The 20,429-nt window shown below is 42.8% G+C and overlaps 1 protein-coding gene across 1 annotated transcript in view; it reads right to left on the bottom strand.

Annotated features, from left to right (window-relative positions):
• SORD (sorbitol dehydrogenase) overlaps positions 1–18,620 on the bottom strand; it is a 30,694-nt gene extending 12,074 nt beyond the window's left edge. The window contains exons 1-4 of the mRNA XM_079127798.1: positions 18,449–18,620; positions 7,714–7,747; positions 3,440–3,604; positions 505–664 (exon numbers count right to left, since the gene is read on the bottom strand). Coding sequence (XP_078983924.1) covers positions 505–664; positions 3,440–3,604; positions 7,714–7,747; positions 18,449–18,514 — 425 coding nt within the window. The 5' untranslated portion in view covers positions 18,515–18,620. The remainder of the gene's footprint in view (positions 1–504; positions 665–3,439; positions 3,605–7,713; positions 7,748–18,448) is intronic.
• Between the last annotated feature and the right edge of the window lie 1,809 nt (positions 18,621–20,429).

The raw sequence follows: 20,429 nt of genomic DNA, 5'->3' as shown, positions 1-20,429 counted from the left end.
AATGCATTATCCTATTTAGTCTTCTGATGATTAAAAAGTGAAGCAGGGGAAGATTAAAGCATCTCCCCAAAGTCACTCACAAGGAGGGACTAAATCCAGGATGCCAAGACTCAAGCCTCCTCAGTAAGCCTCAGTTGCTGTCACTGTTTGCTGTTTATGTCAAGGTCACTGTCATAATTTCCCTTTCTGGGGTTGCAGTGGAAACCAAAATGAAGGATGAATGATGACATGTTCTCTCCAAGATGCTTATAGGGCTCAAGTGATTTGAGTTGCAATTTTCTACTGTTGCTCTAAACTAAAATATGATAAACCAATTACTGTGAGTCAATTTCCATTCCAGGGAAGTTATCCTTCCTCAATGCCACCAAGAAGGGCATGCCTGCAAGGGAAATGCCTCATGTTTAGAATTATGAGCTGAAATCAGCAAAGGAAACTAGAAGAAAGATCACTAAAAAACAGAGGGAAAGAGGTTCCAAATGGCACAGCAGGATGGTGAGCACTAACTTGTAGCAGAAGTCAGCATTGTGCTTGTAGAACCGGCAGAGGTTCCCATCATCAGGGGGTGTGGCACAGAAAAAGATGGATGGTGACAGATTGTATCGGCCAATCTTGCAGAACTCATCATTTTCTCGGGGAGCACCAGGCTCAATAGCAACACGATCACCTGGAGAGGAAAAAATGGTGGCAAAATGTCACCTGACCCCTCCTTGGCCTCTTGTTTTCCAATCTTTGAAAACAAGAACAGGGGCAGAGATACTGTGAAGGCATATCAGCTCCTGGGCTGATGCCAGATGCAAGAATCAGCCTAAGAAGGTATCCTCCTCCCTGGGGACCCAGGGTGTCCTAGACAGGCCCAGCCTGCTAGTATTTTCAAAAGGAACACAGGATGCAGCAAAGGCTCAGATTCTGGGAGAAAAAGGTCAGCCCACTTTTCCACAGACTGGTTTGGCCTGCCTTCTGATAAATCAACCTGCAGCTCCATAAGCCACTTCCCAGCTTGGGAAACACAGAACCAGTCCTATGTCTAAGGCAAACCAGGTCTGGCTTCCACCTCAAATCACTGTGAAAGGGGCAGCTAGTGCATGGAGCATGCAGACATTTTTTCTTCACCTGTTTTGAAAACACAGGACAAGACCTCTACAAAGACAAGAGTTATAATTATAGCCTGTTTTATGTTTAGTTTGGTTGTGTTTAGACAATAAGTAGGAGTCAACTGATTCCTGCTTGGCAGAACTGGGAAGGCCAAGGACCTGTGGAGGCCCCAGACTCTGTTACAATAGGGTAATACATTCAAGGCTTGTGAATAGCTGGTCTATCATATTCATATGTCTCATTACCCTGCTTGGAAACCCAGCCCAAGAACTGCTCTTCAATTGTTTTTCTTCCGTATCTTTTGATTATGAACATTTTCATACATACAACAAAGTTCAAAGAATTGCACAAGTGAATACCCAGATACCTTCCACCTAGGTTCTTCAAGAAGCATTTAGCTATGTTCACTTTGTCATGTATCTGTCCATTCACCCTTCCATAGCATCTATCCATCTCTTCTCCAGCCAATCTTCCTTCTGAATGCATTTCAAAGTAAGCTGCAGAGGTCAGTACAGTTCACTCTGAGAACTTCAGCTTGAATATCATTTACAAGCCCAATATTTGCATATAGATCTTTTGTAAATTAAAATTGAGATATAATGAGATGCACAAGTGGACCATGAGATGAATTTTGATAAATACATTCACCTATGTAATGAAAACCCCACCATCAAGATACAAAATATTGCCACTACTTTAGAAGTTTGATTCCTTCCCAGTCAATCTCCATACTACCCCCAAAAGCAACCAAAGTTTTGATTTTGTTTACCATAGATTAGTATTGCCTATCTAGAATATCATAAAAATGTCAGAATGTACTTTTTGCATCTGGCTTTTTTCACTTTTCAGAATGATCTATGTTGTTGTGCTGTCAATAGTTTGATCCATTTTGTGGCTGAATGGCATTCCATTAAATGAATATACACAGACAGCTTAGCTAATCTCATGTCAAGGAACAACATCTCATGTCAAGGGTCAAAAAGAACAGGATGGGCATTCCAGTTCTGACACTAACCAGTGTGTGATCCTGAGATAAAAACCAAGCTCCAATTTCTTAATATACTAATGAGGATAATAATGCCTACCTCGCAGACTTGTTTCAAGAATAAAATAAATAATTATATGTTAATGTTTAACATGGAGACTAATGAATAGCAAACCAACAAATACTGACCACCTTCTTATTATTACTATCACATGTCTAGCTACAAGACCTATCTTCTCCATGCACCTTCTTCAGCCTCCTCTGCTCATGGCAAATGCCTTTGACTTCCTAGCACCAGTCTTGTTTTCTATTTGTTGGTATTGGTATAAGTTCCAAGGTCTGGTCTCCCTAACTAGATCTAAGCATCCAGGGATCATATATTTTCTTTTCTTATCTCTCTCAAAGCACCTGGCACAAGACTGGACCTGTAACAGACATGGACTAAACACTTTTTAGAACTTATATTATGAACCACATTCCATGCTGTAACTTACATTTAGAAACCTGGTCCCATAAGAATCAGTCATCAGTGGTTGTTGGAAGCTATGAACTTTCAACTGAGAAAACCCTGTAACACCACAGGAGCTTTCTCGGTTTTCACTAATGATAAAGGGAGGCCCTGACTTAAGAATGCTAAATGAGACACATGCATAATTTTTTTGATGTTACCAAACCCTCTCCATGTGGCCAGGCTCAGAGGCACTTATGACTAATACAAGATGGCACCTACTGCTAACCGCTGCTTTCCTCCAAGTGATCTGAAATCATCTCCAGGCCATGCAATGACATCGTTAGCAAAGGAAAGTTAAAGCTAACAGCTAGGTATGCCAAGAGAGTTTGGGTTTAAATCATTGGTAAGGGAACAACATAGTCTGCCACAGCTAAGAATTCCTCCCCTCGGGCAGAATGAATTAAGCAAATCTAGGGAAAATATTGGTGATTTCCCAACCAACCAATAAAAAGTGAAGATTCCATATAAAGCCTTGGTTCTCAGCATATGGAGGTAGTTTGTGGCTTCTATGCCTGGAAAATTTTCTCTACCCCTTTACATGACTTATTTCTCACTTAGCTTCAGGTATTGGGTAAATTGACTCTTTTTCAAAGGAGCCAGAAGTCTAGGTAAAATAAGCTGATCACACCCTGCATTCTCTTCCACTGCCCTGAACAAACTGCCACAAAGGACCTGTTTGTCTGTCCAAGTATGTCTCCTGCTGTGGAAGATAAGGTTCATATGTGTAGAGACCAACACTGTCTTGTTCACTGCTGTGCCCAGTGCTTAACAAAGAACCTGTCCAGAGAAAGCACACACAAATATTCTGTGGGATGAATACATGTACTAGTTAGCTTAATGACTTTGCTGACCTGGTTTTAGATGCTTTACCAATGATCCCACTTTTACGACCGTTCCTGAAGCTTCATGCCCCAGCACCATTGGCTTTTTCACAATAAAATCCCCAATTCGACCATGCTGCCAGTAGTGGACATCTGAGCCGCAGATTCCCACAGAATGCATCTTCAACAATGCCTCTGACAAGAGAAAGGTGAAAGAGAAAAAGTGAGGGAAAAAAATAACCCCTCTATCATTTTGAAGAGCCCTAGTGACTTCTCTCTGGATAAAAGACAGGCTGGGTTCAGGTACAAAATTTAGATCACAGAGGAAAACAAGTTGAACAACAAGACTGATTAAGTCCAGCAAGGCAGAAAAGTTTCCACTGAGCAAATATACTGTTGGTAATGGGTGATTTTATGTATCAACTTGGCTAGGGTATGGTGCCCAGTTGTTTGGTCAAACTCGAATCCAGATGTTGCTGTGAAGTATTTTTTAGGTTTACTTAACATCAGTAGACTTTGAGAAGACCAGATTGTCCCCCACAATGTGGGTGGGCCTCATTCACTCAGGCATAAAGATTCAGGGCTGGGGTTCAGTGGTGGAGCACCTGCCTAGCACATGTGAGGCACTGGGTTTGATCCTCAGCACCACATAAAAATAAATAAAATAAAGGCATTGTGTCCATCTACAATTAAGAAAAAAAAGAATAAAGACTGGGGTTTTTATTTATTTATTTATTTATTTATTTATTTTATGTTTCCTTTATATACTATTCATTTCTCTTTTTTTTCTTAATATTTTGTTTTAGTTGTAGGTGGACACAAAACCTTTATTTTATTTTTATGTGATGCTGAGGATTGAACCCAGGGCCTCACACATGCTAGGTGAGCACTCTACCACTGAGCCTTTATTTCTTAAAGGAGAAAGAATTCTCCTGAACACAGGAACCTGCCCGAGCTGGGCAGCCTGGACAACTTAGTAGGACTCTGTCTCAAAAATAGAAGAGATAGGACTATAGCTCATGGTAGAGCACTTCCCTTACATGTGCAAGGCCTTGAGAGCAGCCTCCAGTACTGCAAAGGAAGAAGACAGAAGGAAGGAGGAGGGAGGAGGAGAGAGGAGGGTAGGAGGAAGAAGAAGAGGAGGATAAGGGGGAGGAGGAGGATAAGTGGGAGGAGAAGGATAAGGGGGAGGAAGAGAAGAAGAAGGAAGAGGAGGAAAAAGGGGAAGAGGAAGAAGAAATCTGCGTGAATTTGTAGTCTGCTGCCCTACCCTGCCAACTTCAAACTTGCCAGTCCCCACACCTCCACAATCACATGAGCCAGTTCTTTTAAAATAAATTTCCCTCTTCTACTCCCTCTCCCCCAGCTCTATACATAAATACATATCTCATTTGTTCTGTTTGTCAGGAGAATTCCAACCAATCACAGTGTAAATAAGATATTATTAGGAGGAAGAAATGTATCAACTGCTTAAAAGAACAAACTGTTTTTCAGGAGGTAACTGTTTCTAGACAATTACTACACTGTACCTGATTCTTATTTGTCCAAAAGAACAAGCCTGACAGAATTTCAGCTTGGCAATCCATGGTGAGCTACTCGGCTGAGTTCTTCGTCCTCCTTGCTTTCTAAAAAGGTGCAACTTTACTTAAATTATCCAAAGATTTCAAGTGGCATTTCCTCTCCAAGGGTTGAATAAAGTGGGATTTGGTGATATTGTTGTTATCAGTTTTCCAAGTTTAAAATAATGATACTACTGAGCCTCTCTGCTGAAATAAGCACTGAAGGATTACAGACTTAGTCTGAATGAGCTGACTACATTACAAAAATCTCCCTGAGAGAAAATTCCACCTTAGAAAGACAGAGACCCAAAACTTCTACCATACTTTCAGACATTTTGCACATTGCCTTTGCCATAAACCACTGGCAAAATCCAGCAGATGTGGTTCAAAAACATTCTTTGTCTGTAGTTTTGATGAACAGAGAAAGAAACAGCAGGGTAAATTCTGAGATCAAAGGTAGGGAAACCAGATGTGGTGGTGCACACCTGTAATCCCAGCTGAGGCAGAAGGATCATAAATTCAAAGCCACCCTCAGCAATTTAGAGAGGCCCTGAGCAACTTAGCAAAACCCTAATCTCAAAATTTTAAAAATGAGCTGGGTATGGTGGTGCATGCCTGTGATCCCAGCAGCTTGGAAGGATCACAAGTTCAAAGCCAGCCTCAGCAACTTAGAGAGGCCCTGAGCAATTTAGCAAGACCCTGTCTCAAAATAAAACATAAAAAAGGGGCTGAGGATATGGCTCAGTGGTTAAGTACCCCTGGGTTCAATCCTGGTACAAAACAAAGAAAGAAGGAAGGAAGGAAGGAAGGAAGGAAGGAAGGAAGGAAGGAAGGAAGGAAGGAAGGAAGGAAGGAAGGAAGGAAGGAAGGAAGGAAGGAAGGACTAGGAATGTGTCTCAGTGGTTAAGAGTCTCTTGATTCAATCCCCAATACCAAAAAAAAAAAAAAAAGGGAAGTATTTGAATTAAAATAACAATCTTGGAGTTTTCTCACTTGAAGTCACTAAGACTTCAAGCAAGATCTGATTTGCTAGGGGCCTCGCTGAAATATTCTTTCCCCCTTTCCCCCTTCCAAGTTAAGCATAACAAGAGATAAGAAAATGAGGAGATTCAGAGAGAAGCTATACTGGGATCCTTCTGAATGTAACGCGGCCCTTGTTTGGCCACCTCTGGAACCAATACCAACATATCAGGACACAGTGAGGTGACTCCTTCACTTCTCTGAACATGATATCTTGGTATGACTCTTTAAACCCTAAATATATATCACTTGCTAAACACTGACAGAAAGAACTGTTGTCTATATCTTATCACTAAAAGTCAATAAGCTCAACCAACCTTTGAATGGTAAACCTCCAGAGCCATGAGGAAATCTGCCTTCAATCTTCAAACCACAGAGGCTGTGGTTCTGGGATGAGGTGTGGTGAGGGCGGGGGGACAATCCAACACATCACAGAAAGGGGCCATCTATAGATACTCTAGCCCACTCCTCCCAGCCTCACTTCAGGGTCCTGAGGATTATGAAGAAGTGGGATTCTGGGGATGGGAGAGATTAGAAAACTATTAACTATTAGGGAAACTATTAACTATTAACTATTAGGGAAAATCCCTAAGCAACAGGGTGGCATGACCACCCAGGTAGATGCCACACCAGGAAACATGTCAGCTCACCCTGCAGGCTCGCCCAATGAGAAGCCTGCAAGGAGTGGAGCAAAGGTGCAGGAGCCCTGTCCCAGTGTGCTCACTTTCTGTACTTGGTTGATTTAGGCAGGGGGCAGGGCTCCCTGCAACACTTCCTACCCACTGGAGAGAAAGGCCTGGGCTGTTCTACTGGCCTTCATGGGAGTGCTAGCGAGATGCTCCCTTTGCTAATTAAAAGATTAAGTTCTGGGGACTCCTTTTCAATGTTTGGGTTAGGGTTAGGACATGATTTGGCAATCTCAATGTGGTAGATAGGGTACGTGGTCATTCCTCAAAAGAGGAACAATTCTGCCTTGGTCTTATGCACTTTGCATCAAAAACTCTGAGACAAGCCAGTAGTCTGACAGTAAATTTTTTTCTTTTCTTTCTTTATTTAGTTTAGTTTTGTTTGTTTTTTCCAGTGCTGGGATTAAACCCAGGGCCTTGTGCTTGTAAGGCAAGCACTCTACCAACTGAGCTATCTCCCCAGCCCTTTATTTAGTTTTTGATACTGGGGATTGAACCCAGGGGCACTTTACCACCAAGTTACATCCCTAGATCTTTTTATTTTTTATTTTGAGACAAGGTCTTGCTAAATTGCTCAGGGCCCCCTTAGGTTGATGAGGCTGGCCTGGAGGCCTCCCTAGGTTGATGAGGCTGGCCTGGAACTTGTGATTCTTCTGTCTCAGCCTCCCAAGTTGCAGGGACTACAGGTGTGTGCCACCATGCCCAGCAATTTTCTTTTATTTAATGTAGCAGTCAAGATAAACCTACCCACCTAGTCATGTTGTGGAGAACAGACTAGGTTCTCAGTCTAACAAAAGCATAGTCTTTTGTTTGTTTGTTTGTTTGTTTGTTTTGCGGTACTGAGGATTGAATCCAGGGCCTTGTGCTTGCGAGGCAGGCACTCTATCAACTGAGCTACATTCCCAGCCCTATTTGTTTGTTTTTAATGAAGGCAAAAGTAATAAATGGTAGGAAAAAGGGAGGCAGGAGAATAAGGCACATGTCTCCAAGGTAAACAATAGAATAAAAAAAATACCAGTTCAGTTCTGCAAGGACCTACCATTCGGGCCTGGTTCAGGAATAGGATAGTTCTCCTAAAAAAAAAAAAAAAAAAAAAAAAAAGTCATTTAGCATGAATAATAACTTTGCCTTACAAACATTTTCCATTTTTAAAAAGTTAAGGTGGAATTTCATTTAAGTATGTCTTTTAGAACTAACGTAAGTTCAGACCATACTGCTGCCAGGCTGTGGGGGTATGCTGAAGGGGCTCATCGAATGGCATGCTAGAAAAGCCTATCCAGCTCTTCACCACTTTTCTAACAGAGCAAATGATCCAAACAAGGTCATACACAACATGCTCACAACCTTACAGAGAACCACACTGTCATGTCACAGAATGGGATAATGTTCTGATGCTGGGCTCCCTCCCAGGGAAACTGCCAACTGCCCTAAAGCCAAAGGCCCAATCCTAGTCAGAACTTCAGGCCCAGGAAGAGCTGACTTTAATTGCTGACCTCGTCCACCCACTGGGGCAACTTTCCCAAGACTAAGAAAAAAGTCTGCTAGATGCGCCCGCAGGCAGAAACAAAATCTGGGCTGCTTCTGGGTCTCTAGATCTGCCTTCCATAACAGAATCTTCTATCCTGGAAAAACACAAGATACAGATTCGTTTCTAGCAAACTCCTACCAGGAAAGGATGAGGGCATTTTTTGGCAGGTGCATATGAGGACTGTCATCTCAAGACAGGTGGGAGAGTGTCTGTGCTGCCATCCCTTTCCCTTTATATCAGCACACAGACTGATATCTGGTCCTTTCTCTTCCAAACATCCCAGGTAGAGTTTTAGAGGCCTCTTGGGAACTCACAGGTTCAAAATGTAATCTGAACTAGAAGTGGGATTATACCTATAATCCCAGCTATTCAGGAGGTTGAGGTAGGAGGATTGACAAATTCATGCCAACCTGAGCAATTTAGCAAGATCCTGTCTCAAAATTTAAAAATTTTTAAAAGGAATCCACTGTAGTTCAGTGGTAGAGCATCCCTGGGTTCAATCTCCAGCACCACCAAAAAACAAACAAAATATAGTCTGATGTAGGGGGGAAGTGGGTACTGCAGGTTTTGGTTGTTTCCTTTGTTTTTATCTCAATTTAAAGGAGGTAAGGGAAGGAGGAAAGAGAGAGGAAGAGACAGAAGAAGGGAAGGAAAGAAGGCAGGCAGGCAAGAAAGGACTCTAGAAATGGTCATTTTAGGAGGGCTGTCACCTAAACCTTCCCCAATGAAGTCGATGATCTCAAATCTTAATTTTTTTCTTGTGATACTGGAGATTGAACCCAGGGACACTCTACCACTGAACTATATCTCCAGCCCTTTTTATTTTTTATTTTGAGACAGGGTCTCACTAAGTTTCTGAGGCTGACCTTGAACTTATGATCCTCTCACTTCAGCCTCCCCAAAATTGCTGAGATCACAGGCTTGTGCCACCACACCCACTTCATATCTGACATTATATATTAGGGACTATTGTGTAAAGTTATGTTTCTGATATATTGGGTGAAATTTTAAACTACAAGTTAAATTTCTAAACTAAAAACAAAGCCTTTTATTTCAAACATGGAACAGTATTCCCCCTTTCTGCAATGGTATTATTAGGCAAAACTGTGAGACAATTGATTATTCCATAGCCTGTTCTTCATATCCTTGCCTCTAGCTGTATTAAGTCTGAATACCCAATTTGGGGGTGGGGAAATGTGAGATTCAAACTCAGAGAAGCAGTTGGGTACACCAAGTAAGCCCTGGGTCACTGGAGATGACCACTACTTTCTCAAAAAGTCCTTTGCTCTTACCACACTGACAAACCTGCAGTAACTTTTCCAGACACTAGATGGTGCTGTCCCAATCTGGGTTTTTCCTTGGTAGCAGAAACACATGGAGAACTTCAAATACCTTTCCCTGCACTGCCACCCTTTCTTTTCCGTTTTCTTTCTTGCTAACTCTATTCACCTTTACAATTCAGGCTTGGTTCCTGCCTCCCATCCTCAAGAGACATGCTACCTGAGCACAAGTCCATGTTAAGATCAGCCCATAAACGTGTAAATATTGTCCTAAGCACCACTGTGGAGCCCACTGTTGTCAAAACATGGTTTCTAAAAATCCTTGCTTTTTGATTGTGGTTCCTTGGCATGATAATTGGCTAAATTTCTATTTACTTACTCTCCTTTTCAGTTTTACATTTCAGAGGTGACACGCTTTCATTTACCCAATTTCTTGTCTCCCAAGGATTCTTAAGGGCGTGACTCAGTGGTAGAGTGCTTGCCCAGCATGTACAAGGCCTGGGTATAAACCCCAGCACTGCAAGAAAAAAACATTTTGTAGTATCAGACACATTCAAGGTTTCCTAAATGGGATTTCTTACCTTTCTGTGAATGACAGAAATGAGAAGGCGAAAAGGAACCGAGTAACTACTGTAGTTATGTCAGTGTTGCGACACTTCTTTTTCTTTCTTTTTGTCTTTTCTTTTTTGGAGCTGGGGATCAAACCCATGACTTTGTACATATGAGGCAAACACTTTACCACTGAGCTACATCCATTCCGCACTTTTCCATTCAACTTAGAAATACCTATCTGAAGCCAGACATGGTAGGACTTGCGTATAATTGGAGTGACCTGGAGACTGACACAGGAAGATTGCAAGTTTGAAAACAGCCCCAGCATCTTAGTGAGGCCTTAAGCAACCTAAAAAAAAGACTAGGTATGTAGCTCAGTGATAAGTGCCCCTAGGTTCAATTTCCAGGACAAAGAAACAACAAAAAAAATCCTGTCTGAATCATATACATATTCTCCCTTCTGTTCTTCCCCTTAAGGTCATTCATCCCCCACATTACCCAGCAACTCATGGAAAAACTCCAGAAAGAATTCTCTGGGTACATGGAATCACACCAGGTGCTCCTCTCATCCTAAATGTTATCTTGCCTTCCCTAAATTCATGTTTGCAAATGATCCTAAATGTATCCTCATTGGTCCCAATTTTTCCACTTCTTCCTGCACACCTGCATTTTTGCTCTCAAAGTCTTGTGTGGGTTGCAGCCACTGCCTCAATACCAGGAGAAATCAGGGGAAGATGCCTTTTCCCTACTTCAGTCAACCTGAGTAGTACCATGAAGAATCAGACTCTGGAATCATCTGTTCACGTGCAATGCAGGCTCCCTGCCACCTGCTTGTTCCTTTTGCAGTTATGTAACCTTGTTGTGCCCTCAATTTACTCTTCTGTATAACAAGGATGACCATAAAAAGAAGAGCCAACTCTTAGTACATAAGTTTGCTCTTATTGCAAAAGTAATACGTGGCAGAGCGCTTGGGTAGCATGCACTAAGCCCTGGGTTCAATCCAAGAAAGAGAGGAAGAGAAAAAGAGAGGAAGAAAGGAAGAAAGGAAGAAAAGAAGAAAGAAAGAAAGAAAGAAAGAAAGAAAGAAAGAAAGAAAGAAAGAAGAAAAAGAAAGAAGAAAAAGAAAGAAGAAAAAGAAAGAAAAAGAAGTTAACATGCCCGCAGTATTTTCAGTCTTTCTTCTGACAGTTGTAGAAAGGATAAAGCCACCTCCCACTGAGGGACAAATGGCAGGACAGTGTGTGAGGAAGACAGCAGCCTGGTCCCAGGTCCTCAGCAGCATCTCTGACACCTGCTTCCATAGGCCAGGCTTCCTGTGAGCCTTGTGGGGGCTGCTCTGCATGCTAACAGGAAACAGGAGACCTGTTTTTGCTTCCCTTCTCCCTCCATATTCCCTTTTCCGTGAGTAATTGAAGGGTGTTTTGAGGGTGGGAGGAAAATCCAAAGATTTCCCAATTGGTCATTTTGTCCTAAGAGGTTTTGTTCTAGCCGCTGGTCCTGGCAGACTCGAGGTCAAAATAGCAGGTTGGACACTCTCCAAAGTCCACTGAGCTGGTTCCCTGCCCAGGCTCTCCCAGTTCCATACAGTGTTTGTTCTGCTGATCACAATCTTTATAAAATGCAAATCTGCTTGCAGTCCCCAGTGGCCCTATACCCCTCACATGGCAGCCACTATGTCTCCACCTCACCTCCAGTCCTGCCAAACACCCTGCACTTGTTCACCCTCACAGGGGGCCTTTTCTCCCTCTCCTTCAAGATCTCACAAGACATGGGAAGTGAAGCAACTGGAAGTGAGGCATCCTAATTCTTTTGGGAACTCAGGGAGACTTAGGTTTGTATGTGTTGAAATGAGAAGTCTAGGGACATCCAAATGAATCTGTCCAATAGGCAGTTATATTCCTAGAACTGGTGCTCAGTCATCATCTCCTGCAAGAAACCTTCCCTGTCATGACCAGACTGGTAAGGTGACTACTTCTTGAAATTTCCTGCCACCTAGCACTGAATCCACACAGGATAGTTAAGGAACTATTTACTTCTCAGCAAAGATAAATACATAAAAATTTCCTCCTAACTACAAATATAAGAACATAACCATTAATTTATCAGGAGAATCTTTATATTAAGCAAAGATATGAAGTCTCTGAGTTCTGTTGGATGCTCTAGTCTATTAAAAATATTTATTAAGTACTCACGGTGCTCAGGTCTTTGTAATCAAATATTTACATGTTTTTTAAGTTGTTGAGATGAATATCACTTTGCAAAATTTGAACATCTTTTCCCCAGTAATTAATGCTCTTAGTGTAAATCTGATTTGGGGAAAAGCTTTAATATCCGTGCTCAGAGACTTCTAAACTGGATGCCAACACTATATATGTGTACCTATTTCTCCTTCTTAATTTCTGTCACACAATTTTAGAAACCTCCCCTACACCCAGAATTCTAGTTTCTCCCCTCAGAATAGAGCTACTTTTACAGAATGTTAAAATCCTATTGATGATTTTGTCTATTGTTCCTTCTGCTTTGAGGGGAAAATGTTAGCTTTGTGCCTCTTGGCCTTTCACAGACAAAGAGGCATTGCCTTTTCAGAGCAGCTGGCAGAGATGGCAATTTGCTGGACTTAATTTTCTGTTTTGAATTTGAAGTGGTTTATCTAGTTTGGGTTTTGTCTTATTGTTGGAACAATTTAGATAAAGAGAGGGGAGAGATTTCTTTGAGCTATTTGGTACTATTTAACTCCCTTTTTTCTGAAGGAGTTTGGGATTATGTTTTCGCTGGAAGTTACCTCTAACTGATAAGACTAGTTCAGCCTGCTTCTTCTCTTTCCAGGTGATCTCTCAGCTGCTCATTAAGAATATCAGTGCCCTTTAATCCAGCTGCTTATTAATGACTATCAGTGCCCCTTAATCTGTTCATATAATTGACAGCTGGCTCTGTCAATTAGCTGCAAAACTAATCAGGAAAGGAGAACGTGATGTGGCGATCAGGGACATAGCTCAGTGGTAGAGCACTTGCCTCGCATGTATGAAGGGCCTGTGTTTGATCCTCAGCACGGCAAGGGAAAAAAAAAAAAAAAAAGACACATGATGCATGATGCCTAGGACCATTTGAGCTGCTGGGTTCATGACACCTCATTATACAATTCCCCTCTCCTCATCCAAAAATCTTAACAGTAAAGCATAAGTGCCAAGGACAGGACACTTTAAATGTGTTATATTAGATATACAATTGTCTTGTTTTTTAAAAATATCATTATCAAAGCAATTCTTTTGACATGGAGTATATTACAATTCCTCAAAGAGCAAAATCTCAAGAAATATCTTCCCAAAACTCTGACTAATGTTTAAACTTGATGTTGATGCATTATTTTCTCTGTCCTTTATAATTAAACAATATCAGCTCATAATTCTAAAATCACCATTTTTCCTTTACTCTGCTGTCTACTCACATAAATAATCATAAAACAAAAGTCAGACTATTTCCTCTCCAGGGTGCTCAGATCCCTGGAATGGGGAAGCTATTTTATTCCCATTTTTCTCCCTGTCAAGATATTCATGCCTGAAATGGGGGAAAAGCTGATTTTCAGGAAGAAAGGACATAACACACACTCAGAAGTGGTCCATGAACTGTTACTTATGATGAACTGTCATTTATTTATGCACAGATACATTTAAAAATGGAGAGATACATTTAAAAATGGTTATAGCAGTCTGACATTGCACTACATCCAAGTGCAGACAATGCATGCATCAGTCCATGGTCAACTGGAAATATAAATAGATTCTGGTCTTTCATCACAGAAATTTATGAAGAATTGTATTAAAGTCCCAGCACATGCATGGAATGTAGTAGGCACTCAACATGTTAATTTTCTTTGTTAGTTTCCTTACATTATAGCGAATTAAAAGTACAACCCACTGATGGGCATGGTGGCACACACGGTAATCCCAGCAACTTGAGAGGCTGAAATGGAAGGATTACAAATTTGAGGCCAGCCTCAGCAACTCAGTTTGACCTTGACTCAAAAGCATCTTTGGGTTCAATCCCCAATACCAAAAGCAAACAAACAAAAATAGCCATTCCCCACCTACACCACCAAAGCTTCTGCACAGAATAACTAATTTGACTGTTATATCCCATCTTCATGAATCAGTAATTTGCTTCCCAATAAAAAACAATTTCTTTTTGTGGGGGTGGCAGGGGCAGGGATTGAACTCAGGAACACTCAACCACTGAGCCATATCCCCAGTTCTATTTTGCATTTTATTTAGAGAGAGGGTTTCACCTCATTTTTGCTGAGGCTGGCTTTGAACTCTTGATCTTCCTGCCTCAGCCTCCTAAGTGGCTGGGATTACTGGCCACCATTGCCGGCAAAAAGCAATTTCTGAATCTCTCTAGACTGACTGAAGAATCATAAACTATTAGCAGTTGAATACAAAGTAATTGCCTGTCCCACATTAAAATAATTTGGTTAAAAATTATCTGTGTTTGAATGTCTGGGTCTTTATTCATCCGTAGCCTGCTGCCTAACTCCACAGTTAGCACATACCCTTGACAGTGTGCTAGATGCTGTGCTAGGCCTTTTACATGCAGGATGCCACTGAATTCTCACACAAACAAAAGATGAATACTACTATTATCCCCTTTTCAAGATGAGGAAATTGAAGCAGAAAATAATTTGTCCAAACACAACTTTAGTCCCAGTAGAGCTGGAACTAAACCCCACTCTGGCCCCTCAACTTGCCTTTGACCTCACTACTGTTTCTATTTAAAGACCTCAGAAAACTGATACTGTTTGCTGATTGGCTATTTGCTTCTTTATGCATCAGTTTCCACATGTCTCCCTCTTACTCTTTGGAAGCCCCAAACTTTCTCTATTTAAAATGGGGAGGGGGAGCAGAAGTTTTCAAATCTCAGATTTTTGTTTTGTTTTCCACATTATGAAAGATTATGGCCATTCTCTCAGTATGTTTATGTGCCACTGCCATCTCTGATTTATCACCCAACTTACAATGCTCCCTCCTTGCTGTGACAAATAACCACCTAACAGGGGAATTTAATTTTTGTTTCCTGCAGCTATTGACTGCATCAAGAAAGAAAAGGGAATCATGTCTTCTCCACAGGCAAGAGGAATGCTGGGTTAAGGTTTTGTTTCTGCTAGATAGAGTGAAATGGCCCAGGTTACACTTCCCACAGAATCACTGCCTAGACACGTGGCAGGTTCCTGGTTTTAAATGAAGCAGGAAAGCAGCACTGGCAAGAGCTGAGCCCTCCTTCCTGCTTCAGAATCCTGCAGAATCCTGTTTCAGATTTTAGGAATGGACATTTCCCCAAACAACTCCCTTCACATGAGTTCTTGAGGCATAGATCATTTTTATCATTATTATCCCTGATCACCCAAATGGGCACTGGGCCTCAATTCCCCCAGAGTGCAAGAGTTTTAAATCTGTAGTCTGGTGGTCTTAAATCAAAAGGGCAAAACAGCTGGGCATGTTGGTGCATACCTATTATCCCAGTTACTGAGAAGACTTTTGGGATACTTTCTGAATCATCCCAAATTCAAGACTGGCTTGGGCAACTCAGAATTTCTCTCAAAGTATATATTTTTTTAAAAAGGGGTTGGGGATGTAACTCAGCTGCCCTAGTACACATGCAGTGGCCCTGAGTTTAATCCCCAGTACTGGGGGTGGAGGGCTGGGGTTGGGGGACATTCCAATTCTTCCCCCTTCCCAGTCTTCACTTTTGTAATTCATATCCAACCTAGCCTATGGCTTTTCAAACGCCACTAATGACTTACTCCATTAGGCTCAGGAAACCTGAATTTCATTTCAGTTCTCCTATAGGTAGAACAGGTCTCTTGCTCTTAAAGCTTCCCCAAGATGTTCCTTTCTGTTGCTATCTCTGGTTCATTACTGACACCACCAACTCAATTCCAAATCATTGAGCCTACCTCAAGAAAGAGGGTGGGTAGGCAGAAATACTGTACTGGGGGGAAGAAGCCTTATGGAGGTAATGGGGGAAACCATGCCTGGGGAGGAGTACAAGGGCTCAGAAGGTCTGTGCTGGGTTGCAGACACCCCTGAGGAGGCAGGGGCCTCTGTTCAGTCTCTGCTGACAGCTCTTAGGCACCTTTCCCTTCAGCGTTGCATATTTCTCTTCTGATTCTTTACTTCTCCCTCTACATGTTCTGCTCAACATAGGCAAGTTCCGTTATCCACTATTTCCCAATAGAGTACTATTTAGAACAAGACAGTTCTTTGTTGTGTAGGACAGTGCTGTGAATCCAATAAAGTCTATCAGCTGTTGTCCTCAGTCACTGTGACAACCAAACACCCGTCCCCCTACATTTCCAAATGTCCCCTGGGGAATGGGTGCAGTAGTGCTTAGTAGAGAAACAAATAACTTCTAAGTCTACATCACTAGCCCAACAAGCATTCCTGTACCAAGGGAATCACTCATATCCTGTCACAGTTACCCATAAGTTACCCATATCCTGTCACAGAAACATCTTAAGCTCAAATTTTCCAAGCTAATCTCATCATTTTAATCTATTCTTCTGTCTAGCAAATGACTCACCCACCTCCAAGTCTTAAACTAAAGCTGGGAGTTCTTCTGGTCATGCCCCTGAACACTTTTTCTGTGTACCAGCTCCACAACTGCACATAAAATTCTCGTGTTTTTTAGAGCCTGTAGGACAGTCACCTCAACCCAATCCCTGATCCAATCAGAGTGAGTCCTAATGCAAAACCAATGGAGGAAACTTAAGGTGAGCTCCCCCGTAAAGAGAGGTAGTCTGTCTGAGCAGTAGAAGAGCATGAGCTTAGGAGTGAAGGCAAAGCAGAACCTGGGGTTGTAATTCTAGGGCTTCTACTTATTAGGAGCATAGCCTCAAGCAGGCTCTGAACAGATAGAGGGCCAAAAGCCACTCCCAGTGAGATCTTTACTCTCTGTGGCCTCCATCAAAGCCCCTCACATTGCTACAATTGTTTACTTCATTGGTCTGTCTCCCTCAGGAAGCTTGGGAACTTCCCTTTTCCTCTGGGCCCCTGGTCCAGTGCCAGCACATGAAAGGTAACCTCTCATCTTGTCAATGTTTGTGGAATGAAGGACTGAGTTTGATATCACTCTGTAAGCTAAATAAAGTAGTACCACTTTCCTTTCCTCATAATACCATCAGGCATTTAGTGCAATAAACAGTAACAGTGTCACTTTGATTCAGGACCTTGGATGGAGGCTCCAAAATGAGAGGAAACAGCACTAGAATGGGATTTTGACCTTCTGAGTTCTTGTCTTGGCTCTATTAACTGATCAAGCCTATCATCTTGGGGATGGCACTTTCTTCAACTGAGAGAATGGAAAGTTGGCTTCAGGTAAGGGTTCTTAGACAGATAGAAGGGAGATACACAGGGGATGAAAGGGAGTCCTGAATAATATTGTTGCCAAACTCAGTCTGTTTGCATTCTATAGAGAGAGAGAGACCATCACAGATTCTTAAACTGTCAATAACTGTTAATATGGATAATCTTCTGAGTCTCTCCATTTAGATCCTGGTGCATGTTCTTTGAGGGGGAAGGAGGTGCTTAGGAGCAGTAAAGATGGCTGGTACCTGTCCTACATACCATTGCCATCCTAGTCTCATTTGAGATGGACTTTGTCAAGGGAACTATGGTATGACCATAGGGCTGATTCAGCAGCTCCCTGAACTTTGGTACCCTTAGGCAGGGGACAGAAGTCAGGGTGTAAGGCAGAGACATATACAGAAAGTCCCTAAAGGTTCAAGGGAACCAGATCAGAGGGGCAAATGACTGGAAAGCAAACTAAGGGTGATTATCTACATGCCAGCCAAAGCTATCACTTTCTGAACACTAGTAAGTGCTGATTACTCTCAAGATCATAATAATCTTGCATGGGAGCTTTTTATCAGTCCCATGCAAAGGAGAGTAAATAGAAGTTTCACTCCTTTGAAGTGTTGTTTATCCTCTCTTTCTGCCCTGTACTCTGCCCAGAGGAGTTCAGGGCAAGTCCTAATCCAGGCAGCTTTCTTGTATCTCTTCTGAAAAGTGCAATGACAAGAGGCTGGACTATGAATCTGCAGCTGGCAAGAGGAAAAAGGCTTCAATTCGTTTGCAACAGTCCTGGATATAGGTCACGTGCCAGTTATGGGCCTGAGTTCAGAGAGGCACACGACAAGATTCCTCCCTTAATGATAATCGATAACCGTTAACCACTAATCGCTACCTGCACCCCACCCCCACCCTCACCCCCACCCCCACCCCCACTCCTGTGGTAAGCAGTACGACAGACGCGCAAGGTGCGGGACCCTTGCTGGGTTGGAACTGGGTAGGTGGGACCGTTGCTGGGCTCTGAGGGGAATGAGGCAGGGTCGGGTAGGCGCCCCACCCTCCTTCCTCTTTTACCAAGCGAATGTCCCCAGGTCCGTGCACGACCAGGGAGAGGTTCTCGGGCTTGGCCTCCGTCGCCATGTCGGTCTCTAGCTCCCGGTTGGATACTGGAGTCTGCGGAGCCTTGTGGCGGTGCGGGTCGTGTGGATGGCTCTGGTCTTTGCCCGGCCGAGGGTCCGGGGTTAGGAGTGGGAGGCGGGGCCTGGGCTCGGCGGCGCGCGCCGGCCGGGGGCGGGGCCTTCTCGTCCTTGACAGCCGGGGCGGGGCTGGCGTGCAGGGGCGGAGCTGCGGGCTCTCTCTGAACCACCAGCTGGAGATCCGCGAGGCCCCACGCCTCCGGTCTGCGCTGTTCCTCTGCTTGGCGCAGACTTTACTGCCCCGAAAGCGACCTGCGGAGACAATGCCAGCAAACTGTTGTGCTCAAACTCGAGCTGCGAAAAAATGGGCACCAGGAATTTAGGGAGCTGTTGAGAATGCAGATTCTCTGAACCAGTACCGAGATTCTGATACAGTAAGTCTAGAGAAACAGGCGCTACACTGATGGCAGTATCCATGTTTGGCGCCTTGTCCTCGGTGCCCAGCACAGAGTCTATCACCAGTAGGCATTAGCGAACGAATTCTTGCATCATTCCATGGACTGATTTATCAGGTTCCAGGGACCTGATACATCGGTATAAAGAAGGTGTGAAGTAGAAATTGTGAGAACGTTTCTTTTTAACGGCTCTGCTGCTTCTATTTGAAGAAGAGTTTAGGCACAAACTGAAGCTCCTTCAAGCTCTCCCCTCTCAGGGAAAAAGAGCTTACTCTCGGGAAGGGAGCTGCCTTCCTGGCAGGCGTCTGTAAAAGACTCCTCCCTCCTTTGAGGGCAGTGACAGGATTTCATTCCCTACAGCCATTCCCCCTTTCAGCCATGCTGCTAAGTTTCTTATCTCCTCCAAAGGACTTTCCCCAGACCTGCAACCTTTGAAGCGGTCTCCCTGTGGCACTGACTGCATGCCCAGCCTGTGGGATGCAGCTTGTACTTTTACTGGTTATCAACCCTTCCCCAGATGCACTGAAAGTTCACTGAGGGCAAGACTTCATTTCTTAACCAGGACCTAGGAAATTGTTCTGTACTGTGCAGAAAAGTATTTAAAAAGTATTTGATGATGATGATGATAATAGATCAAGTTCTAGAGCTCCAATAATGAAGAAAAGGGAAATGTGGGGCTCAGGGGAGAGGATGCAGGATAGAGAGTGTTACAAGGTTTAACATGGCAGTTTTATTTTGTTTGGTTTGCAGGGAACTACTTACAGAGTCAGTCAGGTTCCTTGATTTGAGACACCTCCTTAACTGTGCTTGACTGGGGCCGCCAGCAACTCTTGCACTTAGCAACTAAACAGGTCTTGCTTGGAGAGATGAGGTGCATGCCTTCATTCCTTCACTGAATTCAAAACCCAGCTTCCCCTACTTGCCTTGTAGGGTTCCCTTGCAATCTCCCAAGCATGTCTTCTGATGGGTGAAACTAAAGGAGAAGGCCCCAGGAATGACTTAAGAACTCAGGGCCACTTGAAGTAGACATTTCTTGAATTAAATTATAAAACAAAACAACCAGAATCAAAGCAATGTTCTCTAGAATAAGAACACAATGCCATACTTAGAGTAGTGTTTGTTTTCTCCTGAGCAGTAACACTTTGAAACTGTCTTAAAGTTTTGTGCCCTACTGGAGTAAGAGATTTGGAGGGCCAAGAGACAAATATTATATGACTAGAGCTCTTTATAAGAAAGGTACAAGGGTGAATTGATAAGGATTAAGAAACTGACTTTTTTTCACTTTTAAATTTAGAAATTTATTCAACCCACAAACTTTACATAGTGTTAGTTTAAAACAAAAACATTGAAGCCAAGATACTGTTTCAAAGTCTGAACCCTTCAAGCCTTACAAGTGTAAGAGCTCTAAAAGTTATATATACCAATTGCAAGAAAAAGACAAAAATGTACCCAGTTGCTTCTCTG

Source organism: Sciurus vulgaris (genome assembly GCF_902686455.1).
Source record: "Sciurus vulgaris genome assembly, chromosome: 2".
In the NCBI taxonomy this organism is placed as follows: Eukaryota; Metazoa; Chordata; class Mammalia; order Rodentia; family Sciuridae; genus Sciurus; species Sciurus vulgaris.
The sequence above is the reverse complement of the archived record's forward strand: the minus strand, read 5'-3'. Positions and strand labels throughout refer to the sequence as shown.